This window comes from Dermacentor andersoni, chromosome 1, assembly GCF_023375885.2.
Source record: "Dermacentor andersoni chromosome 1, qqDerAnde1_hic_scaffold, whole genome shotgun sequence".
Taxonomy (NCBI): domain Eukaryota; kingdom Metazoa; phylum Arthropoda; class Arachnida; order Ixodida; family Ixodidae; genus Dermacentor; species Dermacentor andersoni.
Genome location: NC_092814.1, coordinates 297591132 through 297619117, shown reverse-complemented (window position 1 = coordinate 297619117; position 27986 = coordinate 297591132). Strand labels below are relative to the sequence as shown.

At 42.8% G+C, this 27986-nt stretch overlaps 1 protein-coding gene across 1 annotated transcript; it reads right to left on the bottom strand.

Moving 5' to 3' along the window:
* Positions 1–1741: 1741 nt before the first annotated feature.
* Positions 1742–23573, bottom strand: Su(P) (prostaglandin E synthase Su(P)). Its single transcript, XM_050196841.2, has 6 exons — positions 23266–23573; positions 22783–22992; positions 22461–22663; positions 22044–22256; positions 15080–15197; positions 1742–2008 (listed from the first exon to the last, which is right to left on the bottom strand). The coding sequence occupies exons 1-6, from the start codon at positions 23554–23556 to the stop codon at positions 1859–1861; spliced, it is 1185 nt and encodes a 394-aa protein (XP_050052798.1). The 5' UTR covers positions 23557–23573; the 3' UTR covers positions 1742–1858.
* Positions 23574–27986: the final 4413 nt, after the last annotated feature.

Here is a 27986-nt window from a genome sequence, read left to right as displayed (position 1 = left end):
TATGTATGTATGTATGTATGTATGTATGTGTGTATGTATGTATAAAACTACAATATGATTATGAGGCATGCCACAGTGGGGGACTCCAAATTAATTTCAAACGCCAGGGGTTCTTTAACGTGCACCCAATGCATGGCACACAGGCATTTTTGCATTTCGCCCCTATCAAAATGCAGCTGCTGTGCCATAGCCACTAAGGCCACCACGGCAGGTTACCTTGAAGAACCTGTCTGTGCAAGTCATGAGGCAATTGGAAGAGTCAGAAGAAGCTAGCGAAGTGCTCCAGAAGCCATGAAAATGCCTTCAATGTTATCAAAATAAATTTTGTAATTGTTGCTGTGAACATGGTAATACAAACTTTGGGCTCAAAATTTGCACAGATATAATTAAAAACCTCAACATACCGATTATGTGCATTGAAATCGTCTGTAAGCACATAAATATTAATCTGAGCATGGTGATCAGAATGAGGCCCATCTTTTGGATCTAACGGCATAGGAGAAATGACTGCACTATGCCAAAGAACAGTCGCGTGGCCCAGGCCGCCCACAGCTAATGGCAGCAAAGCTGACAGAGGGAGTCGTAACCAGACAGAGGTAGGCACAGCAACAGTGGCAGAGGGAGTGACATTAGGGGTAGAGGAGCATTACAACTATGGGAAAGAGTTCAGACTACGAACACTTTCACTGAAGGCTGGGCTGTCTTTCTGAAAGGCCGCACATGTGTACCGGAGTCTTTTGAACCAGTTTCGGGCTTCTAAGATATGAGGAGTTCAACAACCAGTAGAAAGCTCAGCTAGGGACTTTCAGTTCACTGGAACACTACCACAATGCGTATCTGTGCAGTCTCATATACCATCATGCACTTGTCTAGAATCTTGCGGCAGCACGTCACCGTCCTTTCATAAAATTGAGTACTGCATGATCCATGTGGACCTTTTAGAATGTGCAAATGGTCTCACTAGGCTGTAACTCACAGTAATCGAATGACCATTATGTTATGTTCAATTTCCCTAACCCATGGATACAGCTGCATGATATGTCATTACATTGTGTTATAACCGTAAAGTCAACATAAGTGTCCCCTTTGCATTATTTGTGTGGTCACGTTTCATGTGTGCATATAGTGTTTTATTTCACAATACATTGAAAGAATATGCTAACATGATTTACCATATTTAATCGAAAATAAGGTGCTGTTTCTTCCAAGAACCCTTAGCCTCAGAGGCCCCTTTCCCCACCGCCTTATATTTGGTACTGATAGATTCAGTAACTGTTTCAATATGGTGGCAGCAGCGCCACATTAACGGCTGTCCAGATTCGAGACGAAGGCACACATTGTAGCAATTAATGAACCTTGGCAGGCAAAGCAGTATTGTACTAACCCGCACCAAGAATTAGAAAAAATTTAATAGTAAAGGCAGGGTGCGGGTTCATGTGAATTTGACTTTGAGGTGCGACTTCACGGCAGTGCAAATTTCGCCTTATGGTGTGGCTTCACAGCTTATGGTGTGCATCGCAAATTTTTTTTTCAGTCAAAGGGCTATGCGCATGCTGTTCATAATAAGTATCACTGTACATAACGAATGGAAGCATGACCTATGGCTGCATATGTGCAAGTGCAAGTGCAGCTCATGGTTTACATGCTATGCCTTTTTCGTTATGTTCAGACTTACATTTAAGGTAATTTAATGTAACCTGCAGTAGTGTGCAGAGTGGCAAGGAATAAACATGTATCACACTGCATGGTCGTTAACCTATTTAATAACAGACAATACCATTTTTCATGACAACAGTACAAGGACAAAGTAAATGAGATGCAGCAAAACAAATATAGTCCGAAAGTAACTCTACTAAAACTAGCACACCATAGTACTCAAAGTACGAGCCCCAGCATGGCTTGACGTGGCTTCTTTCATCCTGTAGTACCAAGGACCAATATTGGTGTCTGCTAACATGTCTTCAAATGCTGTGCAGCCTTCCACAGAGCTCAGCACACCATAAACAGCCTGGGTATGAAAAAGCACATAGTCTGCCTAAGAACAATTGCTCTTGCATAAGTTCATTTGGACACAATTCTTATGTATGATAAGAATTGTTCCAAATAAATAAATAAATAAATAAATATATAAAAACCCAACAACAACAAAATGTAAAAGAATCAATGCATCATTCTGACTTTTTACTTTGTTAAAAAGTCAAAGAATTGTACTGAAATTGCACGGCTGCTCTTTAGAACACTTATTGCAAGCAGTAAAGTATGGGGCAAACAAGAGGCAATGTGCCGCTAAAGCAACTTGTCAATATAGTAAATCACATGTTGAAAACAACCAGACTGCATGCTACAGTGATAAAATTGGATATGAATTTGCAATGCTGCTTCCCTATTGTGACCACTACAAATAGCAGAGCTTTGAGTTTTGAACAACTGTTTGAAAACGTGTGTGCGTGTTGCACGAAAGAGAGTGCATGTGCATGCACTCGACTCTCAACAATCGCATGGACTACAAGGAGTACAAGAACCTGCGAATTTGGAAATTTTGAAAATCCTACAGTCGAAAGATAAAAAAAACACAATAAGTTGGTGAAAGATACTACATTGTTTTACTACTTCAGGTTTATAACATAATTTACAGATTTTATTCTGTATGTCTGCTGTGAACAAGCATTCAGCTCTACAGTTTCAGCTAGAATGATCTGCACCATATACAGACAGAAATGCTTATGAAATTTTCATGTCACAGCACCTGAATTGGCTATTATTGTTATATAATAGTTCTACGGAGTGTGTTGCGTCACAGTGCTGTGGATAGGTCTGAATAATCGAGTGACTTCAAAAAATTTGGCTCCTAAAATTGGCCGGTGAATGCATTCGTATTCTCTCAAAACTATTTCTGCCCTAAACATGACAGAAATTAAGGATCACTGGCATATATATGACAATTGTAAAGAAGCTTTAAAAATTAGGCATTTGATGATAAAATCATAAATGTTGGCAGGTACTTATCTCTTAACTACTTAACTCTCTGTACTTAACTCTCTGTTTCAGTTTGTTGAGCGCTCAACAAGGTTAGGATCAGCTAATGAAAGCATAATTGATCTGTTCCTCTGTAACGATCGAGATCTTGTATCCAGCGTCACCGTAATTCCCGGTATAAGCGACCACGAAGTCGTTGCTGCAAAACTAACGTGTACTGCTATGCGCCGAAAAAGCCCACCGCCACGGAAGGTGTTCTTTTATAATAAAGCAGATTACTCATCGCTATCTCTGGAACTTGACGGCTTTCTACCTGAATTTCGTCGACACACCTCAAACATCGACGTTAATTCTGCCTGGTGTTTGTTTAAAGCTAAGCTATTGTCATTAGTTCAAGTTTACGTCCCATCACGCATCGTATCGTCCCGACGGCAAACTGATAAGCCATGGATGAACCACAACCTTCGATCAATTATTAACAGAAGGCACCGATTATATCGCAAATATTGCGCATGCCCGGATTCCAACACGTATCTTAAGATGAAAGACCTAAGCAAGACTATCAACAAAGAAATGAGGAACGCTGAGGCTACATACCCGCGCACATTAGGTGATAAAATAAAATCTAATCCGAAAGATCTCTGGAAGTATGTCAAAAGTAAAGGGAACAACAAAGTAACTGTGCCTGATACTATAGATGACGTAAATTACGGTGATGACGTAACCGGCAAAACTGAGCACTTCAATCACTACTTCCAATCAATATTTTCCGGCACTGCTGCTATTGTGAAAGACTTACCAATTCCTACCGACTACGAACAAATGGAAAACATAGACATAACAGAACAGGGAGTTGCTTCACTGCTCAAGAACGTTAAAGTTAGCTCCGCATCTGGTCCTGACCACATTCCAAACTATGTCTTAAAGAACTGTGCTGCATCCGTCGCCCCATTTCTAGTAATTCTTTTTCAGGCATCTATCGAAGAGGGGTCCCTGCCTAAAGATTGGAAAAGTGGTAACGTAGTACCTGTATTCAAAGGCGGCGACAAGACAAAGACAAAAAATTACAGACCTATTTCACTAATTAGCGTCTCATGTAAGCTACTAGAGCATATAATTTATACCAACTTAATGAGTCACTTACAGAGCAACGGATTCTTTTGCCCCACGCAACATGGGTTTCGCCGGGGATTCTCATGTGACACTCAGCTAATCGAATTCACCCATGATATCGCGTCATCAATAAATAACGGACACCAGGTTGACTGCGTATTTCTGGATTTTCAGAAAGCTTTTGATTCTGTTGCACATAACCTTCTACTCACAAAACTGTCTGCCATCAAAATTCCAGCATCACTGATGAAATGGCTTGAGGCGTATCTTACTGGTAGAAAGCAGCGTGTTGTCCTTGAAGGACTGACCTCATCAGAGACTGAAGTCTTATCGGGCGTTCCACAGGGGTCCGTCTTGGGCCCACTGTTATTTCTAATATTCATAAATGACATAGGAACGCATCTTTCCAGTCACATACGCCTGTATGCTGATGATTGTTGCATATATCGCACCATTACGTCCCCTGCCGATTCAAGTATCTTACAAAATGACCTTCTAACAGTGTCCACGTGGTGCGACAGCTGGAGCATGAAATTAAACTCTGCCAAGTGCAATGTCATTCGCTTCACTAACAAGAGGGTACCACTTGTTAAAAATTACTTTCTAAACAGTGAACCATTGATCGAGGTAACTAGTTACAAGTACTTAGGCGTTGTCTTTACAAATAATCTTTCTTGGAATGACCATATAGAGAGCGTGGCGTTAAAGGCTAGTCGTATGTTACATTTTCTAAAACGTAATTTCTGGAGAGCCCCCCATAAGGTAAAGGAAACGCTTTATTTAAGAAACGTTCGTCCGATGTTAGAGTACGGCAGCTCTGCCTGGGACCCAGAGACAAACACAGCCATTAACCAACTGGAACGAATACAAAAACGCGCCGCCCGGTTCGTTACTGCCAACTATGATTTCACTCAGAGCTCATCACAAATACGTGTTAACTTGGGATGGCCACTTCTCGAGAACCGACGGAAATATTTGCGGCTTAAACTTTTCTTCAATATTTACACAGGCAAGACTGGTTTGTGCAGTGACACATACATAAAGAACCCAAGCTACATATCGCCTAGAACAGATCATCCGCTAAAGGTGCAAGAATACAAATGCCGTATCAACCTATATAAGCATTCCTTCTTTCCAAAAACTGTACATGATTGGAATAAACTGCCGCTCGAAATTGTTACAGCAACGCCATCTGTGTTCGAAACTTTGTTGTCAAAACATTTATATCTTTAGTTCTAAAATGTGTTTCGCTTCGGACAGAATAGGAGATTAACCTTTCCTGTCCGCGGCTTTTTTTTTACTCGCTGTTTTTTTTTCATTACTTTATTATAATTATTAATAATATTTTGCGTCGTATTATGTACTAAAGTGTATTTATATTGTATCTCATAATAACCTCTAGTGTAATGTTGTGTTAAGTACTGTGTTTTCAATATCAATATTTTGTTGTATTGTGTATGAGATCTATCCTTTTGTAACATCAATCATCTGTATTTCCATAATTTGTATACTCCTTCCCCCTACTCTAATGCCCAACATTGGGCGCTGTAGGTATGTAAGTAAATAAATAAGTAAATAAATATACCTCAATTCGCATGTCGGCACTTAAAACAAGGAAACATGAGAAGTCACTCTCACACTGACCATTAATTTGGTGACTTTACCAGAAGTGTGACCTGTTGCCCCAGTACTGTGACTCGACTCTTTCATTACCGCTAGAAATGTGTTCATTTTGGGTGCTCTAATCAGGGTGTCTGCCCTGATTTTTCCAGGTTTTCCTTTTGCAAAATGCCGAGTGACACAGAACTTTGTTTTATGTCAACACGGGCTGATACCATGTCGCCTGATGCTGTCACTCTCTACCGAGCATGCTAAAAATAATAAAAGACCTTAATCCAGTTTCAATAGTAAAGAGTAGTGTTTATTTTATTCAAAAAGAAATCGGAAAGGAGGGATTAGTAAAATGCACAGCGAATAAAATAGCTTTAAAAACAATGGTAAAACTCATTGCAAATCGAGTCGAACATTGTCAAATACGAATAAAAAGGAGATGCATACAGAAACAAATATTTTCGAATATCCCCTTCCGTCATGAATTATGATCGACTGTCGATACATGTGTGAAACATAGATAGTGCTTGAGACTCCACTGAGAGCAAATCAAGGTGGTAGAATGACTCTTTGAGCATTTTATGATGAGTCATCATAATTACAAAGTAACTAAATATTTGAATATTGTAAAGTCAGTCATGCTACGTTTCTTCATAAAAAGGATTAAATCCCCTGCTCGAATTACATGCACAACTTATTAATTGGCCTCAAGCATTTCAAGAAAGAAAGAATATATATCAGGGTGTCTACCAACCGGGAAAACCGGGAATTCTCAGGGATTTTGAGTAGTCTGGAAAAACTCAGGGAGAACTCAGGTAATTTGTGCTTCTATCAGGGAAATTAGCTGTAATTTTATTGAAAGGGAACCCAAAGTCGCGGTAATGCTGTCCCGAATAACAGAGAAGAATCGTAACGAATTGTCTTTGACACCGCGTAGTCGGCTGGAGGAGTTGCCAGAGTACAGTCAACGAGCGACTTTCCGGACGCCAGATGATTCGGACGGCTTCGCGGCACCACTACGTACCCCATAGGGTCAATGTATAAACATGTCTGAACTTTCGGACGCAAGAACCCTTTGCCGTCCGATTTTCCAGACTTTTTGCCGTGACCGCAGTTCCGAAACGGCATTAATAAAAGCCACAACCGCCGCCATTTTGATAACCTCGCCGCCTCAAACCAGCACCAAGCCTGTGGCATGTGGCATGTTTTGCGTCCAAGCCTTGGGGTGGCGCCACCATCGAAACGACAGTGCACCGCCGGCAGCGGTAATTGAAACGCCAGCTAAGCCTTTATTATGTAAACTTTATTTGAAACGCATGAAATCAGCACGTACAGAAAAATATTTCTATCTGAAATTATCAATTTTTCGAAGCAAATTCAGCTTAAACGCTGAAAATGTTTATAATGTGACTTCTCGAATGGTTAACTGTGAGAGAGCAGGCATTCTGGACCAGAAGTCGAACAGTCGCGACAGAATTCGCCCTTGTGAAAAAAGCTACGTGTTTCTGCTCAAACAGGAAGCACTGGCTTAAATCAAGTGGCAGTTCATGAATATTGTGAACGAAGTGACGTGACATCTTCAGCTACAAAAGTGGAGGAACTTTAGCAACATACCAGCGTGCGACGGCCTTATGTGGTCGGATGTGTTTCTTCATTCAGCGGCGGACAGCTTGTGTTCACCCGTAATGTGTGACGAGACTGTACGTAGTATTTTTTTAACACATAAACAATTATGCATGTTATGCAACAGTATATCTTTGAAACGCTATTCATGTGCTTTTTATTTCATGTAAACATCGATGATGTTATAATAAAGCTGTTTATTGGGAGCAAGTTAGTGTGATTAGCGTCGTGATTTCTCTCGGCCTATGCAGAAGTGCCAACCTTCAAAGGTAAATAAGAATATATATATAAGTGAATATATATCAAAGGTAAATAAGAATATATATTTAGTGGGATATACCTGGCCAAAGCAAGATGGCAGCGCAAAAGCAATAGCAGAAGCAGATGACGCCGGTGTCGGTCGTCTGCTGTGCGGTATTCCTCCCAAGCGACATTGCGCTTTCGATACACATGTAACTTTCTAAGCAATTAGAAATTATTCAGACGTCGCCTGTCATTTTAAAATTTAGATTGTAAGGGAATAATATTCATAACATTATCTATTATTAGTAAGCAAACATTTTTCTGGTATCAGTGCAACTACCGTTAGAATCTAGGCAGCGATAGCGTCGCCCGCGAGGATCGGTCCCATTGGCACTTTGGGAATGTCACGGGCTTGCCGGCACGCTCGCACGCAGATCCGCTGGCAGCCGTAGCCACCACTGCGGCAGTGCTAGGCCTAGCTGCTTCGAGGTTCGGCATCAAGCTTCTTGCGTTCTGTACCGTGTTTTTCATTGAAAGAATTCGTCGCTGTCAGCAATGGCACCGACACCGCCTTTGTGGTCATCGCAATTGGCTTCGAAATTCGGAAATGCGTGGCGCGTTGCATAATGCCGGTTCCCGAAAGTCAGCTTCACCTCATTACACTAATGTTACGCTGTGAAGCATAACAAGTGTGGGAGGGGGTAACTGTCACGGGACACAGTATTTATTCCTTAATTATACACGCGCGCACCCGCCATCTTCTGTCACAGTACGAGCACCGATATGCCTAATAAGTGTACTAACAGGCCTTCAGAGCTTTTTCGGCCTGTATAAGACATGCATTCATCTTTTCGGACGTTTTCGCGGCCCCTAGGGAGTCCGAAAAATCGGATGCTAACTGCACAACTGTCCAAGAGGATGCTTCAAATAGTCCATGTGGCGAACGCACAGCTGAAGGAGACCAAGAAGACAAAGGACCTATACGCAATGAGAAATGAATGGGAAAGGAAGCATGCCGCCACTTTTTTCAAGGAGCTTGCACTCTAAAAGCAACGTGTTGTCTGGCACCGAGATGCAGGTGTCCCTCATCCAAGCAAAAAAAACTTTAAAACAGTAAAACGCAACACTGAGGCGTTGTGCGCGGGCCAAGAGTATGTCAGGACAGTTGAGGTTGACTTACCAGCTGTGACGAGAGAATCTTGAGAGCCCGCGCACATTGCCTCAGTGCTGCGTTTCACTGCTTTAAAGACTTTATTATGGTTTGGATGAGGGACACCTGCATCTCGGTGCCAGCCAACACTTTGTTTTTTGAGCTCAAGCTCCTTGAAAGAAGAGGCGGCACGCTTCCTTTCCCCATTCCCCTTAGTTCCTCAACACATAGGTCTTTTCTGTCCTTGTCCTCCTTCCACGCGTTCACCCCACGGACCATTTGAAGCATTCTCTTGGTCAGTTGTACAGTCAACGTCCGATTTTTCGGACTCCCTAGGGGCCGTGAAAATGGCATTATGCAATGCCAGTTCCCGATTGGCTTCGAAGCTTTCTGAGCTTTGAAGCCAATTGCGAGGACCACAAAGGCGGAGTCAGTGCCATTGCTGACAGCAGCGAATTGTTTCAATAACAAACACGGCATTTGCCGCAGTGGTGGCTACGGTTGCCAGTGGATCTGCGTGCGAGAGCACCGGTTTGAGCCGGAGAGGTAATCAAAACGGACGCAGTGGGGGCTTTAATGCTGTTTCGGACCTGCGGTCATGGCCGAAAGTCTGCAAAATCGGAAGGTGAAAGGTTCTTGCGTCAGCAATTTCAGATGTGTTTATACATTGACTGGCACCCCAAACCCATCCGTATTATCGGCCGTATGGAAAGTAGGTCGTTGACTGTACACTGGCATCTCCTCCAGCCAACGACACAGCGTCAAAGACGATTCGTTACGATCCTTCTCTGTTACTCGAGCCAGCATTACCGCGACTTTGGTTCCCTTTCAATAAAATTCCAACTAATTTTCTCTGATAGAAGCACACATTTCCAGAGTTTTCCCCAAGTATACCCAGATTATTCAAAATCCCTGAGAATTCTCAGTTTTCCCGCTTGGTAGACACCCTGTTTTATGTTTTGACGTTTTATTTCAAGACATAGTAGTCGCAACGTATACTGCGATACATAAAGTTATAGCCTGATATAACTGGTGTTTAGAATGGATGTAAAGCAGTAATAATTGCTCTGACAGTTTTTGAGAATTCTTGCATGAAACTTCAAAGGAGCACTAGAAGGAATATGAATAAAAGTAATAATTTGCTATTTTTAGTAAAGTACTCAGAGTAAAGAAAATCTGAAATATACAAAATATGCACTTGACTCCTAGTTCCCAAATTTTCTAAGTCATATCACGCAAAAAAATTATTAGGATTTGTTGGCATCAATACTAGCCATAGTGATGCTCGTGTTATGCAGGAAAGTAGTAGCTTTTCAAATGTGAAAACGGGTAAGTTCCTATCGTACAGGGAGCCTGCAGCAGGTGCTGGCTTCGTTTTTTGCTGCATTCTTTAGGCTCATAAAGCAATGTTTATCAAATTGGGGAGCATGGACAAGCCTCCTCATGCTTGACTATTGCGTTCGATCAGCTATTCTGTGTAATAAGGTGGCCTACTGTGCGTTCAACTGGCACTGGAGCCTCCACGTGCTTTGCTCAGTTCCTGTACAGTGCTCTACAGTAATGTGAAGTCTTGCACAGTAATGAATAAGGACACTTGCACAAGCGGTGTTCAAAATGTGAGAATAGACTGCTAGTTAAGTGTTGGTCGATGGTTTGCCTGAAACCAACTGCATGCTCTTGTGCAAGTGAAAACCCCACACAATGACAAGGATTGCTTGTAATAACAGTAGATACATTGTCGGAATGTTGCTGGCTTAAAGCAACCCATGGTGGGAAAAATAAAGTGGCACTTAATATTAGTCGTATACAATTATCAAAATAACATGCACTCATGAGCATCTACTGTTGTTTGAAACATCGTTGAAACAGCCTAGACATCACATCGAAAAATTAAACAACCCGAGAGAAGCTTCTGTGTTTTCACTACTGTTGTCATTTAAAATTTATGTTGCCAAGTCAATCAAAATGTAAATTTTGCGCCATTCTATCGAGGAAGTGCTAGGAGCACTAGAGGCTAGCCTCGACGATACATCCAGTCGAAGCTTTATTTTTCCAGACTCCGCAATTGCCCAATTATTGTAAAATCTGTGAAATAGTTGAAGTTCAGTTGTCATTTCAGACGGTGCATGACGTTGCTAGTAGAATTCCAATGGAAATGTTTAACAGCGCACAGAGAAACTGTCGATCACATTGATCTATTTCTATAGGCACGGTAATGAAAGAGTTAAAGTAATGATTATATGTGGGCAGTTTCGAATGCAACTGTTCTTTTGAACTAGGTGACCATTTATAAAGAACTTGCCATGTCTTTTCTGCAATCAAATTTGTCACCTTTGACATGATTAATCACCGTGAAGTAGGCTACACTGATAAGCTGAGCAAGTGAATGCTGCAGAAGAGTCCTTGACATCACAGTGGGCTGACTGTCTGATTGAGTAGTACATTTCCTTGACTCTTCAGCATCACTTTCCTACAAGGTTGTCAGACCACTACTGCTTGGTATCCAGTGTAATTGGAGTTGTTCGTGCTACCATGCGTGTTTTATATTGATTGATTGATTGTTTGACTGACCCTTTGACATTCCAAAACAACACATAGGCTATGAAAGACGTTGCAGCAGAGGGCTCTGAATTGCATGCATCAAGATGTCATTGTCACTGTCTTCTAATAAAAATTTTGTCTTTGCTCATTTTTACACATAAAATTAGAACATGCGAGCATACCTTTTCAAAAGGGCAGGGGAGTAGGGGCACAAAATTGACATCTTTAAACAAAAGGGGGAGGGGGGCAAGATCTCTAACTCCCCTTCCTCAATTGAATCCAAATAGTAAGTGGCAGGCCACAGTATGCCATGCACCGTAAGAAAACCAGTGGATGAATTAAATACAGGGTGCAGAGAGAGAAAAAAAGAAAGTGACAGCAAAAGGAGAGAGTCACCCTTCCGGGTAACTGAGAGGTCCGTGAACATTTTTTTAAAATCTAAGACACAGTGCCGTTGCCTGCATCCAAAATACAACAGCTGCACTGTTTTTATTTGTACTAACCATATATTAGTATTTGTTAGAGGTGCTCAACTACACACACAACCGTAGTAGGAATGAAGCTTTAAAGGAAAAGCAACCATGCATAAGTACATATGGCAACATGTTTGCTTCTTTATCTATATACTGTAGCACCATGTGAACTGATGGTAGAATCTACACATTGTGCCATTTGTTTTGAGATAGCATTATTTTGCTCAAATCAGGGGCCATATTTTATAAGGACTGTTCTGCCTTGATTCTATCCATTTCTAATTGTCCGTTGTGTTGAGTGGCCAACATCGGTGATAACATTAGCACGGCATTGTGCAAGACAATGAAAAAAGGCAAAATACACTGGAATGAAAAAAAGTTGTTACAAAATATGGTCCCAGAAAGCAGAAACTGGAGCAAATTTTTTAGGCTGGTACATTAGATGATAAATTCGGATTTATGCCACAGTTATCTCAAAATTTTGGTTTTTGCATTCTACAGTTTATTTTGTAAATGAATGGACAAAATTAACAACTGCAGTCCATGTCATTAAAGGAGCACTGACATGAAAATCTTGCATCTCTTCTTTTTTTTTTTGTTGCTTAGGTGGCTTCCAACTCGAATTACGGTACGAAGCCTCGATTCCCTGGGAAAAGAACTAATCAGTTAGATCACATTTTAATGAGACCAGTTCAATATGTGTGCCAAGTGTAATGCAACTTTGGGCATGAAGCGCAAAGCTGGTTATATCATAGTAACTGGAGGTGGTGGTCACACAATATCGCAAATTGCTCCCATGTGCATCAGTCAGCCCAGCGCAGTGATTGAAGACATGCAATCACTGTCACTCAAATCTGGTTACACACCACCTAAACTGGCCCTTCAATCCTTCTGCACTTCTCCAGAGTTTGACACAGGTTAAACCTGGTCCTTTGTTGTCACTTTACAAGAACACAGGAGGCACCCTTTACCACCTCTCCCTCCTTATCCAATCTAATGCTCAATGGACTCCACTTTTGGCAGTACAATCATGGTGCGAGTGCATGCGCCAGTATAATGTGTGGTACCATGTGACCGTGACCATTGCCTTTTGCTTCCATGATGCATCCAGCTTCCTGCGTTATGTCTCAAGTCATTGCATATGGCATGCATTTTCAATTAGTTGCATTAAAATGCCCATATAATTTGTTTATTGGTGGTGTTCTTGAAAAAATGAGGCTTGGTGTCACTATTACTGGGTCAACAGCTATTCTTTAAAGAAGAAGAAAAAAGTCAATAATGTATCAGTAATTTGGAGTTAATGAAGCGGAAAAGGCTACTGAATGGTAGCAATAATTTTCCTGCCGCTGGGGAAGAACACTTGATGGGGAACTATGACCACATTATATATATTTTTTAATACTCCAGAAGCCTTCGTGCACATGCTTCCTACCTGGAAGAACTGCACTTAGAGGGAGAAATGTAGTGGATAGGACTTTTGGTTGGAAAATACCCTAATGGCAGAGAGACAGCAGGGCAGCCAAACAACATAATTTTGCAAATGGTACATTTTGCATTTACTAGGCATGGTGCAAATCGAAATGCAGTAAACTTTCATTGATGTCACCTGAGAAGGATGTGAAATTGTGGTAATCTTATTTTGTGTTTCTAACTAATTTGTCTACTGGATATGTCTAACCATAGTGATTTCCACTTGTACTAGCAAGTAGAAATGACTGCTGTGCTGCTTCCACGCTGTTTGTAAAAAAAATAAAAAACTGTAGTGGTTCCCTACTGTCTACCATGTGCTGCCTTTTTTAAGCCCCTGAGGCATTGGCTGGCCTGCAATTTGTACTGCTGAATTGAATGAGAAATAAGTGTGCACGCACATGCGCTCGAAAAAAAGGTGGGTGCTGTAGAATAATCTTGGTTGGCAAAGCCTGGCTGTTATACTCCATGGGCATGAACTGTTACACAAGATCAAGTGCCCTTTTTACTTAGTCTCTGTTATCACAGTTCCTACTACCTGCAAGCCTCACTTATGGCATAGAACAAATGAGCATTGTTCATTAGTCAGCCACATAGACACGTCTATGTAAGCATCACGCACCTTTTTGCACTAACTATGCCTGCAGTTAGCCCAATAACTCTACCAGGCATTCCATGTTCATAGTGTTGTATGACGATGTGAAACTACAATGTTTAAAACAGTGCGCACTTGTCCACAGTTTGACAACATTAACCCATGCACACTTATGGCATGAGTACTTATGATAATCTAATTATTGGCTATCTGCTTTAGTTTGAAATAAAACAAATTTGAGTTTTACATGCTGAAACCACAATTTGATTATGAGTCTTGCCTTAGTGGAGGACTCCGGAATAATTTACACCAGTTGGGGTTCTTTAATGTGCACCTAAATCCAAGTACATGGGCGTTTTCGCATTTCGCCCCCATCGAAATGCGGCCGCCGTGGCTGGGATTCAATCCCACGACCTTGTGCTTAGCAGCCCAACACCATAGCCACTAAGAAACCACATCAGGTAGTTCGAAATAAGCACTTTCATCTGCACAATACCATAGCCAAGACTTCTAAACAAAATGTAATTAGCCAAAATGTCAAATTAACAGACATCTACTATACTTCGATATAGGGCTTCTGCAAGCCATAACCAAGTTCCCAATCATTAAAAGAACAAGGAGAAAAAAAGAAAAGAATGTTACTTATTAACCTACTTTTGAACATTTAGAACTGCTCATACATCCAGTTTATCAAGCTAGCACATTCCAGGCACTGAAACTAGAAATTTCAAGCACTCTCCACAAATAAAGCAAGACAGCACTTAAAGGCGTGTTTGGGTTAAGTATGACGACTGCACTGTTGTACACAAAAGTAACAGAGCCACCCCCCCCCACCACCCAACATTTCTCATATCATCATTGAGTGTCACTTCACGGAACAGCTGTAATTCGTTGTTGTTTAAGGCATAATCACACGCCGAATGAATAATGTCACGTACAAGAAACACCTTTCTTAGCTCTTGCATAAGTTGATGTCAAAACAGGAGGAGAATGAGGGAGAGAGGAGTCCATGACTTTTGCGCATGAGGGCAGTACAGCCAGTGACACTTCGTACTTTACTACCTAGACTTCTGGTACTAATGATACATTTGAAAATGTGTTCGTTTCTGCACATTTGTGCAAAAATTTCTCAACAAGAAGGCTTTCAAAAAATTTAATGTTTAAGATTATTTTACATGATATCGCAAAACTTAAGCACGAAAATATAAGCAATATAGTAGCAAGTTTTCCCAAACAATGGGATAGCCTTAATCACATATAGGAATGTAAATGTTTGGTCTTCCTTACCAGGTCAGCAAGGTTTGGAAGGCTTCCTCCATGGAATTTCTCTTTCTTGCCTAGTGCCATTGTCCATTCATGACAAGCATCCCGAAAGCTTTCCCTGACGTCGTCTTTCAGGTTATGCCTGAAAGAAAAAGCAGGACTTGACAAATAAGCCTCCTTCATGCCGCAACACCAAAGAGACAGGTGTGTGCCATCACCTGTTGCTACTGACGTGACACAAGGTGACCACGTGCACTGGATTTCCTAGTTAAGGGCGTCTACCAGGTTGACATTTCCAAGTTCCCTGACTTTCCCAGGTTTTCTCTGAGTGGCTTTGCAAAATTCCCTGAGTGACACAGAACTTTATTTTATGTCAAAACGGCTGACACCATGTCGCCTGTTGCTGTCACTCTCTAGTAAGCACATTAAAAAAAAAAAAGACTTAATCCAGTTTTAATAGTAAGATGTGTTTATCTTATTCGGGAAAAAAAAAAAAGAAAGCAGAAGGGAGGGGTTAGTGAAATGCACAGCAAATAAAATACCTTCGAAAAATAATGGTAAAACCCATTGCAAATAGAGTTAAACATTCCCAAATGCAAATAAAAAGGAGGTGCATACAGAAGCAAATATTTTCGAATATGACCTATTTCTATCAATTGATAGCAAGCTCATTGGTATGAGGCCCGAACCTAGACACAAGTGACATTATCTCTCTCAACAGCTGTTAAGTCAACCTCAACTGTCCTGACATACTCTCAGCCCATGCACAATGCCTCAGTGTTGCGTTTCACTGCTTTGAAGAGTTTATTTTAGTTTGGATGAGGGGCACCTGCATCTTGACATCCGCCAACACCACTTCGTTCTTTCTTTTCTTTTTTTTAAGCTCAAGCTACTTCAAAGAAGCGGCAGCACGCTTTCTTTCCCATTCATTCTTCATGGGTAGGTCCTTTCTGTTCTTGTCCTCCTTCCGACGCGCGTTCGCCCCACGGACCGCTTGAAGCATTCTTTTGGCCAGTTGTACAGTCAATGTGCAATTTTCCGGACTCCCTAGAGGCTGCGAAAACGTCCGAAAAATCATGCAGTTAAAAAAAAATGAATGCATGTCTTTTACTGCCGTTAAGGGCTAAAATTGCCGCTGGTACATCCGAAAAAGCTCTGAATGCCTTCCAGTGCACTTATTAAGCATATCGGTGCTCGTACTGTGACAGGAAATGGCGGGTGCACGCGTATATAATTAAGGAATATGTATGTACATACTGTGCACCCGTAACATTTGCCCCTTCCCACGCTTGTTATGCTTCACTGCGTAACATTACTGTACGAAGGCGAAGATGAGTTTCGGGAACTGGCATTATGCAACGCGTCGTGCTTTCTGAGCTTCGAAGCCATTGGCAAGGTTTGCAAAGGCGGTGTCGGCGCCATTGCTAACATCGGCGAATCGTTTCAATGAAAAACTCAGCACTCCTCCACTCTGTGAAGAAGGATGACCAGCGAAGCTGTGTATGTGGGCACTTTAATGGCGAACTGCACCTCCGCCGCGGGTCAGTCCGGCATCGTGCTATCTTCGGGATCGGCGCACGTATGGGGAGCGCTTAACGCCTGCTTCACCTCTGCCGCGTGTCGGCCCGGCATTGCACTATCTTCGGGATCGGCCCCCGTATGGGGTTTTTTGTGTCTGCACACGGACACGATCCTGGCGGAACTACAGCTTCGCTATAATTCGCTGTAAAATTGGTTACGTCTTTGTGTTTCTTAATTAATTAATGACGACGACGAACGCGGAAGTAGTGACACAAGCGCGTTCGCGCCGAGGAGCGCCAACGAGCCAGCTGTGGAAGAAGACAACGCTGGCGCCAATCCTGATGATGATAGTTTTGTGTCTACACACGGGCACGATCCTGGGGGCAGTAACCCTTAACAGCTTCGCTGTAAAAACACGGCGCCGAACAGCAAAAAGTTTGGTATAGAACGTCGAAGCAGCTAGACCTAGTGTTGCCGCGGTGGTGGCTACGGCTGCCAGCGGATCCGCGAGCGAGATCGCCGGTTCGAGGCGGCAAGGTAATCAAAATGGCGGCTGTGGTGGCATTGATGAATGCCATTTCGGACCTGCGGTCATGGCAAAAAGCCCGGGAAAATCGGAAAGTGAAGAGTTCTTGCACCCGAAATTTCAGACGTGCTTACGCACTGACTTTATGGGGTACGTGGTGGTGCCGCGAAGCTGTCTGAATTATCGGGAATCCGGAAAGTCGGTCGTTGACTGTACACTGGCAACTCCTCCAGCCGACGACACGGCGTGAAAGTAGATTCGTTACGATTCCTCCCTGTTAGTCAAGCCAGTATTACCGCGACTTTCGTTCCCTTTCAATAAAATTACAGCTAATTAATTTTTCCCTGATCGAAGCACAAATTCCCTGAGTTTTCCCTGAGAATTCTCGGTTGGTAGACACTTTGTAGTTATCCTAAGCATCTTATTTAGGCTGCAGATTGCTGAGGCCATCTATTCAAGCAACTATGACAGTGAAAAAATAATGGCAGGTGGATATTTATGCTCATGAAACTCTGTGCTAGTGATGACTTACTGAGTACGCAAAGTATTTGAGGACATAATGGCAACTTCAGGAATAGCAACAATATTTCAGGCAAGATTCGATATATCTGTTCCAAATATTTCAGTTTCCTTTGCTGCTTTTTTGTAAAAGACAAATAAAACAATCTGCAGCCACAATTAATGACTGAATTCAGCTTCGATAACAGCTCCATGCCTGCATCAAATAGTGCATGTTGATGTTGGGCAGTGCTTCCACAATAGCAGACTTTAGCAAGCTTTTATCATTGTTTGGCTGCATGTCAGTTTCCCTCTCAATGACGTCTGCCATACATTGCAGCATACAGGTTTATATATTTGGAACTAGGAAGCTATAGACATTCACAAGCAGACATCCTTGGGTCACGCAGGTGCTGTGGGGGCAAGCAAATCCGTTACTTAAACGTGGTGCCTAATGAAATTGTGCATAGGAAGCTTAAATACTGGCTCTGCTACTCAAAGCCACTTCGCAATGCCCGTAATTTATTTTTCAAGGTTCTCACTCATCATGACCTCCACCTGCTGGAGAAACTCAATCGCCTGAATGGCATCTGACCACTAGCAGCACCTATTTGTCTTTTTGACAGATTATATTGACAAAAAACAAATGATTTCACGACATTCAAGAAAGTGGCCATCTCCAAGACGCTGTAGCCGGTGTGTAAGGAGATTACAAGAACGTATGGCTTTATCTCCAGTGTCAGAATGAAAGCCGATACCCTAGAATAAATGTATTAGATAAATTAGATGGGTTGGTGTGGACGAAGTAATGTGCACAGACCAAAAGAACGAGAATGTTAATCGTTACGGCGATTCCAAGTTGTTTGCTCAAATATCTTGCACGCCTGATATATACTCCATATAAAAAAAGGCCAAACCCAAACTTCTGCGTAATGAGGAGGTTGTGGGTTTGGCTCCCACTGGCTGCAAGTTGTTTTTTATCCACTTTCATTTCCCTTGAGCTTATCACTTGTACACTTCAATTAAAAACTACAAATAATGCTAGGCTATGCTTTCCTTGGCTTCATTATCTTATGGCTTCATATGGTGGACAACAAAAATCTGGCTCCTTGGTTGCGCTCCTACTCATTCATTGCATAGCAAGGGTCTGAACTTCGATAGGTTTGATGCCTTCAGGTAGCATACGAGGCTTTATTGGTCAGCTGCTTGCTCCTATAAGTTCACATACTTCACAAGCTATGTGATGCCATAGGTCAAAAAGGTGTTCCACATCTGCCGTCATGGCCTTGAGTGGTTCTGGCCATGACGGCACCACTCAAGGTTATACCTTGCACACAAATATATCCGAGAATGCAGACATGGGAACAGCCGCCACCGTAGCACAACTGGTAGTGTAATGCACACATACTGCAGAGGTTGTGCATTCAGCTCCCACCAGCGGCAAGTAGATTTTTGTCAACTTTCATTTCCCTGTAGCATATCATTTCTACACTTAATTAAAGACCACAAATTTCCCATATGCTTTCCTTGGCTTCATTATCTGTCAACTTCATATGATTGCGGCTAACAAAAATTGGGTCTCTCAGTTCCCCTTTTTCTTCTTCACTTCTTAAACAGAGTTATTACACCTAACTTGTGCCAGCTGAAATGAAATGCATAGCAATTTAAACAAGCTTTAACTTTAGCTGGCTGAAAATATGAGACATTACTTTTAGAAAAGTCTGTACAAGCAGGAAAACCAATCTTTCCGTGATAAAATGTTTGCCATTGAAATGCAGATAAAGCCCTGACACAGCCTTCAGAAGAAATCACAGTCATTGCACATATTAAATACTGCACGAAACACTGTTCACGTAAGAGACATAATCTAACTGACTGCACTGTTCTGAAATACTTGCACAAAACATCCACACAAAAAAGAACAGGAAAATGGAGATTTGAAGTGACCAACGGTGGGCGAACAAGGGAAGCATCATGGTGGAGTCTACATTACGACAAGGGGACTTGTCTTCATCAGCATGTTGCATAATATGTGCTTCATGACCTTGAAGGCAAGTCTAGATCCCACTATTTCACGATTTGTGAGCTGACAGGCTGCTTAGACATATAATTGTTTCACAAAGTATGATGTTGGGCTAGTTACTGCATAGCTGTCAATGGTTGTGGCACAAAAGGTTAGCAAAATAAAGAAGGAACAGACAGAAAGAACACCAGCACAGCTAGTAGGCACTCTCTGTCCATTTCTTCATTCCTTTGCTAACCTTTTTTTGTGCCACAAACATCCATGACAATCGTTTCACAGTGTGTGACAGAATAAGTTGAGTACCAAATATAACAGCCTCACAAGTCACTATCTTCAATCAATGTAAATGTCAACGTGCACATTTTTCCAAACAGCTGCCTGGGTTTGATTCAGTAACATAGTGTACCATGCATATAGTATGAAATCGGTATCAGGCATCAAAGCTGTGGAAACGAGGCATAAGATGACACTTTTCAAACACCAATATTCCGATGTATTTACCAGTGCATACAGCATTTAGGCAGATTTGAGCAAACAATCTTGATCGATGGCTAATGAGAGTCATTCATAAGCAAATTACAAGGTGTGATGGTTTATGTGTTGCAACTGTGCATGGCCAATACATTGATAACATACGCATCATTCCATACCAATCATCCCAGACATTGCGTTTGACCATCTCAGATTCTTACATAACAAATATTTGCAGTCGCTCGCATCATATATAATGTTCCCATGCACACCAAACAGGACAGCGCTGAAATTGACTTGCAGTGCTGAGCAACGCAGGCTTGCTTAATTTTTTTTTTCGAGCTTTAGCCATAAGTCACTCTGTAAAAATTTGATCTGCGTAATATATATAACACATGCACTATTACAAGCACCTAGCTCCACATTTTTACTTGTACTGCTACAATGTAAAATTAGCGTTTCTTTATGTGCTTCATTGAAATTTTTCTCAACTTTACAATTTCCTTTTTGGAAAAAGTTAAATTGGCAGGAAAATATAGATAATTAGTAACACATCAACAATGGATACAAAAATGTGACTAGAGTACCTGCCAAAAAAAAAAAGAGTACAAATTTAAAATGTAAGTTCACAGAAACAGCACACTCTGGCTTTACATATATATATATATATATATATATATATATATATATATATATATAAAAGGACTAATAAATCACATATATGAAGAATGACTCCAACTGCACCCAAGTAATAAGGAACCAAGTTCCTAGATAACAGTTCCTAGACAACAAGTTCCTAGCAAGTTACTCTATGTAAATGTGCACATGAAATGCAATTTTTATTTATTAGGGAAGATTCAGTTGTTGTTCACATTAATACATATAATTCCGAGAATGTTACCTCAAGGGAACACTACATCCACCAAGCTGCGATTATTTTCTATGTAGGAATCTGAGATGGTCCAGAGTAATGTCTGGGATGTTTGGCATGGCAAGACCCACATGTTGTTCAGCATTCTGTAAACTGTGTATTTTGAGGCATAAGCTCAGAAATTTTGTGCCAACAGAAAAGCTACTTCTAGTTTTACATTTACGAGACCAAAACATATGTATTTCTTTTCTAATGTGGCACCTTTATACTAAACAGAGCATTAACAAACTCTAGTGTAGTTCAAGAGAGAGAAAGATAAATGGGGTGGGAAAGGCAGGGCGTTTAACCTGAAAAGATTCTGGTTCGGTACCCGGAACTGGGGGAAGGGGAAGAGAAATTGAAAGATGAAAAGAATAGCAGAGAAAAAAAGCAAAGGCACGAGAAAAAAAATTGAGGAGGTTGGGAACGTCCGTGAGAACTATAGTCTCTCTAATAGGCCACTCGAACACAGAACTTTCAAGAGTGCCTTGACCAACTTGTGGTGTGACAACTGTATAGGCTGGCATTCCAAAGCTGTCTGCTCCGAAACACCCGGTTTTCAACACACACCAGCGCGGTCGCAAGTTACTGCCTGCATGTGCTGTATCGGGGAAAACTGCAAGGAACATGCAGTTACATGTACTTATTCTAAAGCAAAAATAACTGATTCCTTTATGGAACTTATGATGGATAACAATGTTGAACTACTTGAATTCGCTACTCTTTGACCAGATGTTGACACTCAACTCTGTTGTATACTTCACACTTTTGCCAAAAAGGCGCACACATCATTTGGCTCAACCTCATTTCGCAAAAATGGACATAGCTTGTAGAAATCATCTTACCAAACCCTATTGATTACATTCCCAATAGTACTGTTCTTTTTTTTCTCTGCATTTCATATGCGATATTTCTAGTGTGTTGTGTTGTATGTATATATTACCAGGATGTGCTTGTCATGCTTAAACCCCTTTCTTGGTTTGAGGTACATAGTAATAACTACAAATAATAATAATAATGCATAAAATAACGAGATCACCTTTTTTTGAGCCTCTTGGCCACAAAGTACATTGCAGCGGCGCCTACATAAACAACCAGCAAGCGCTCCCAGGTAGGAAAGTTTTTCTCCCATTCGCCAACTTCCGAGAAATAGTTGAAGGCCTGCAACGCCTCTTGCCATGTGCGGTACACATTTGGAGAAAGTACGTGAACCAGAACATCATCTGCCCACATGCGCCAAGTCATCTCCTCCCTGCATGTGCATAATTCAAAAAAAGAATGTGGCAGCTCACCCTACAAAAGTTGGCAAATCGCTAACGCTTTTATGGACTATGTTAGTGACATGGGACATGGAGGCCTCATGGTGCTAATAATCCTTAGGTATTAAGCTCGTAACGAAAATTATATATCACGAAGTCAGATTACGTTATTGCCGTAATGTGAACCATACACTCACTTCAAGTCATCAAAAGCTTTTCCTTTTGCAGGAGGATTGTCCATCATCAGAAAGTACTTGTTGAATACTTCAAGTGACTCTTTTCCTGAAGCATCCTTAACCTTGACTGGGTCATACAGACAGAGGTATTTTCTGATGCCGCCCTTAATGTCACGGAGGTAGCTCTGCAGCATACTGATGATAACTGTGGAGTCGTTAATTTGCTGTATGAAAATGAAAACAGATAAGTCACTCATCATGATTAAGTTTGAAATACTGCATAAGAACTGTCGTAAATTACTTCTGCATAAGAAAGGAGAAAGGAATTGCAGTAATCACAAACCCAGCAGTTGTCAGCTTCTTCTACGAGCAAGATCGGTACTTTCTTGTAGTCGGAAAACTTCAGTTGCTGACGAAGCACAGGGTCCACCTCGATGACGTTGTACGGGATTCCATAGAAATCTAAGAAGGCACGGACTTTGCAGCAGAATGGGCACGTTTGGTATTGATACATGGTTATCTTGAGACCAGTTTTTGTCGACGGCCCGTTTACCTACGTGAAGAACAAGAAAGCAAAATGAAGGCTACACTAGTAAGGCAGTCCGTTCCCGCAAAGTCAGCAGTGACAACGATCAGGCTAGACATTCGTTCACCGCGGGCAAGGAAACAGAGGTGCCACACTTTGATAAGAATCTCTCAATGGAAGGGCACAGGGACATTCAGAGAATGAATGAACATGGCTACGCGGGGCGGCCGGTAGTCGTGTCAACAAATCTGTCATCGTACTGACAAGCAAGCACAGTCACAAAATGAAAGGTGCACTCACGACACGTGAAATTTTTGTCCCAGGATTGCTTATATTTTTTGTGTGCAGAGGCGACAACATATCGCCGATTGGATCTTTTCTTGGTTCCACGCTTCGCATATAAGCGTGACCAACAGCGCCGCAGGCAAGCCCAGCCACAGCTAGGAAACGCAGTTTGCCAGAATTCCATTTCGATCCCGCGCGAGCAAACGAGCTCAGTTTTGCAGCGTGAATATTAGCATACGAAGTAGGTGGCAAGAAGCATTTTGCTAAAGACGCACACCGGACAAGTTGCGCACTGAGAGCCGCCATTGCAATGTGTGCCGGTTGTCGGTGGCGATCGGTTGTCATTGAAAGCCATTTTAAAGTACAACTAAAAATTTATAATCTGTAGTACTCTACAAGAAAAGTTTTTATTTCATAAAATGACTACAAGATTTTTATACAAGCATTAGCGGCTTTGAAAACAATACTTGTGACAAAAATTTGCAGCATGTGAAGACATGGCCTTCAAGATTGGGCGGTGCTCCCTCACCTTCGCATCTTAGAGGCCATGGTAAGCTATTCTGAAAAAGAAATTATGGGTTTTGACGTGCCAAAACAACTGTCTGATTATGAGGCACGCCGTAGTGTAAGAGTCCGGAAATTTAACGTGCACCTAAATCGAAACACATAAAGGCCCTAAACAAATATCTGGGGACTTTAGTATGACGGACAGCGGGAATTTGGGTTCTTCGCTCGCACATAAAGCAAAATTTGCAATTTTCGCAGTTTGAACGCTTGTGCATGTGCATTTCAATATTTCCAACTCACCTTAAAAACAGAGGTGGAACGACTACAATAAAGAAATACTAGAGCGTTTTGAACCACTAGATCACTATTCATTTTTGCCGCTCTTTCGCTTACGCTCACAAATCTGTTTCGAAAACAACGTTGACGCAACTTACGCAGGTACTATAGTTCAGTGGTGCCATGAAAAGGTAACGGGCAGAACTAGGTGAATAAATTTGGCAGTGTCGCCAATAACTGAAGGTACTGTAGTTATCTATATATATACAAACGTGCGTGTGAAAGGTGATAATGATAAAGAACACGTGGCCGATAAACAGTCTTATATTAGCAAAGTGTCAAAAACCAAGCTCGAGGTCGCGGTTTTGATCACGGCCGTGGCTGCCGAAATTTAATGAGTGCAAAATGCAAAAACGCTCGTGTACGTAGATTTAGGTGCACGCGTTAAAGAACCCCAGGTGATCAAAATTATTTCGGAATTCCGCACAACGCTCAATAATCAGACCTTGGTATTGTCTCGTAAAACTACAGAATTTATTATTTTTCTAAGTGAAAAGCAAAAGCAAGGCACGCGATCTCAGTTGTACAACCTTTATAAACATTGATAAATGAACGTCGTCGTTGCAGACATCTAGTCTAATGTATAAGTCTATGCGTTCGGCTTGTGAATATTTCCTGCCTGTATAAGTACAATGCCTAAATGTTATGCTGAAAAACACATTTGTCTTGCATTCTGTTATGCAGCAACCAATATATGAGTGCAGTAATGTGAGAAAGGGCAACATATAATGACACATCTCACTAAACGAAAGGGAGAGTTTATTGCCAGAATATGTAGCTGTCACTCGAGTAAAACCAAATAAAGACAGCCTCGAATTAACTAAGACATGGTTCAAGGCAGCTCACCAACACGTTCACCTGCCTGAAGCCACAGGCCACGCACATAAACTTGAGAGCGTCGACAAGACAAAGTTAATGTTATTTGCTTCTTACAAACATGAAAACCGATCAATCAAATATTACACCTGCGGTGGTTTTACTTCTATGTTCCATCTCCCTCGTTACATGTGATTGGTAAAATCAGTGCCAGTATAAATGCTGCGCCGCAACATGACAAAACTCCCCAAGAACATTTTCCTAACATTTCGATGCTCAGTGCATGCAATCGTTGAAAATTAAACATAGGGTTCGATCAGGCTTCTCATCGCCTTGATTATATGACTACGACGGCGAACGTGTAGTGCTTCGGAAGATTTCCTGAAGACCGTTTTACACGAATACACAAATTTAAGCATAACGGCTTGGTAGAACAAGGTTCTTGCAGGCTTTTTCCTACGTTCTCGGTCGCTGGGAAATAAAGTCAATGGTGTCGTTCTTCCGTTTACCTGGTGCACAAAGATGTGCCTCAAACGGGCATGCCGGAGTGTTTTCAACTATAAAATCAGACCGAAAAGTAAACTTCGCAAACACGTCCGCAACACCGTGTAAATTACAAACACCAGACAACAAGAAAGCGCCGCACTGACTAATGCACGGACATGTACGGCCGCTTCAGCAGCCCCGACACAATATGGCGGTTGCGCGGTGCGGGCTGTTAGGAATGGCCTGCCGAGGTGGCAACATTTTCTCAGCCAGCTGCAGCTGCGAGCATTGCGAGCTTCCCCGAAGAGAACATGGAAGCCTTCAACACCTGCCGCGGTGACTCGTTTCGTAGGGGCCGCGTGGTGCCGCGTCAACAACCCCTCGGCGCTGCATGACTAAACGCGATGAGCTATTGTTAGTGAAATCGCCAACGCCTTCACGGTTCGACTGAAGCAGGGGGATTTCCTGGAAGGAGATGCCTTGCGGTGCCTTTTCACGGGACTTTGAAGACGCCAGACAATGGGCTGCGGCGGAGGCCACTGTGCGAGGTCCGCTCTGGAATTTAGAGGCGCCGGCTGGGGTCGGGCGTGACTACCTGGCTACGGGGACGCAGGACAATGGACAACACGGCGGCCGCGCTGCGAAGGTCAGCTCCGAGTGCTGCAAAGGTCATCGGCCCTCGGAGGGGGCACTGAAACCTGTGTGTGAGTGTGTGTGTGTAAAACGTCCGGCAGAGCGGCGGCTTGTTTACGATGTCGTCGAACGTTTTGCCTCACCTAGGGTTCTAGGGAACACGAAGTGTTTAAAAACGGCTGTTTTGTCGGCTGCTGGGTGTGCTCGACGTCGTGCTCATGAGCTGCGTGCTCATCTTCGTGCTCTGTGCTCGTCAATGTACTCGTGAGCTGTGTGCTCGTTTGCTGTATGCTTCGTGTTGCGGGCTACATTTGGGAGTCACGCTAGACTGTGTAAATGTATCCCATGTTTAAAATGTAAATACTGTAAATAAACCCTGCTCGCCTAGTCCATGTCGCCCCAAGTTCCTCCGATCGTCCTACAAGCCCGACTCCAAATCTTACAGGGCCTGCTCAAAGGGTGTCACCACCCTGTACGGCGGGAGGCGGCGCTGACATCGAGGCACCCTAGATGACGCCTTCCCAAAGTTCCGTCGTTTGCTAACGTCTCCGCCAATTTTGGGCCATTACGACCCGACAGCCCACATACCGAGGTGCACACAGATGCCAGCGGTGTTGACCTCGGCACTGTTCTTGCCTAGCGAAAACAAGGGTTTCCTGAATATGTCGTGGCTTATGCAAGTTGTACCCTTACTAAAGCTGAGACAACTTGCACTGTGACAGAAAACGAATGCCTCGCCATCATATGGGCTCTTAATAAGTTCCGGCCTTATTTGTATGGCCGTCCATTTGATAGTCACGGGCCACTATGCACTAGGTTGGCAGTCTCCCTTGAACGATCCTTCAGACCGTCTTGCCCGATGGGCACTTCGCCCGCAGGACTACGATATCCGCGAGCTGTACCGCAGCGGACGCCAGCATTCTGATGTCGACGCCCTCTCCCTTACCTGACGACAATGCCTGCTGCTCACTGTCCCAGTTTACCGTTTCTTCGCTCGACCTTACCACTATCGCTTCTGAGCAGCGCAAGGACCATTCGATTGCCTCCCTTTTAGACTTGCTTTCTGGATCATCAGCGCAACCAACCACTCGCACGTTGAGTCGTCCAGCTCACCATTTCGCCATTCGCGACAACCTACTTCACGGAGGCAATTATAACCCCTATGGGCGCCTGTGGTAGTAGTACCTCGCAACCTGCGTTCCGAACTATGCGCAGTTTTCCACGGCGATACACAGTGTGCACACTCGGGAGCTTTCAAGAAGTACCAGCGCCTTCGACAGCGGTACTACTGGCAAGGGATGTACAGCTACGTTCAGAAGTTCGTTCGCTCTTGCCCCGATTGTTAGGGCCGGAAACCTTCATCTAGCCTCTCGTCAGCTATTCTGCAACCTTTACCTTGCCCTACCCGGCTGTTTGGGCGCGCCGGCATTGATTTGTATGACTCCCTTCCCCTGACATCGGCTGGAAACCGCTGGGCCATTTTGGCAGTCGACCACCTCACGCGATACGCCGAAACTGCCGCCTTCCCGGCAGCTACAGCGCGCGATGTTGCCTCCTTCCTGCTTCACCGGTTCATCCTGCGTCATGGGCCATCTCAGGAACTGCTCAGTGATCGCGGACGTGTCTTCCTGTCCGAAGTAGTTGAAGCCATTCTTAAAGAGTGCCACGTTGTTGATCGCACATCTACGGCGTACCATCCTCAAACCGATGGCCTTACAGAAGGCTTCAACCGTATGCTCGGCGACATGCTTGACATGTAGTGCGTAGCCTCCGACCACACAAGTTGGGACGTCATTCTACCCTTCGTAACATACATATACAACACCACCCTTTTTCTTACTGTACGGTCGGGACCCATCGCACACCATCCACACAATTTGCTGCAGATAACCTATTCGGAGCCACGTGCGCCTCTCCGCGCATGCGTCGATGGTCCCTCTTTCCTTCTTTCTCTCTTT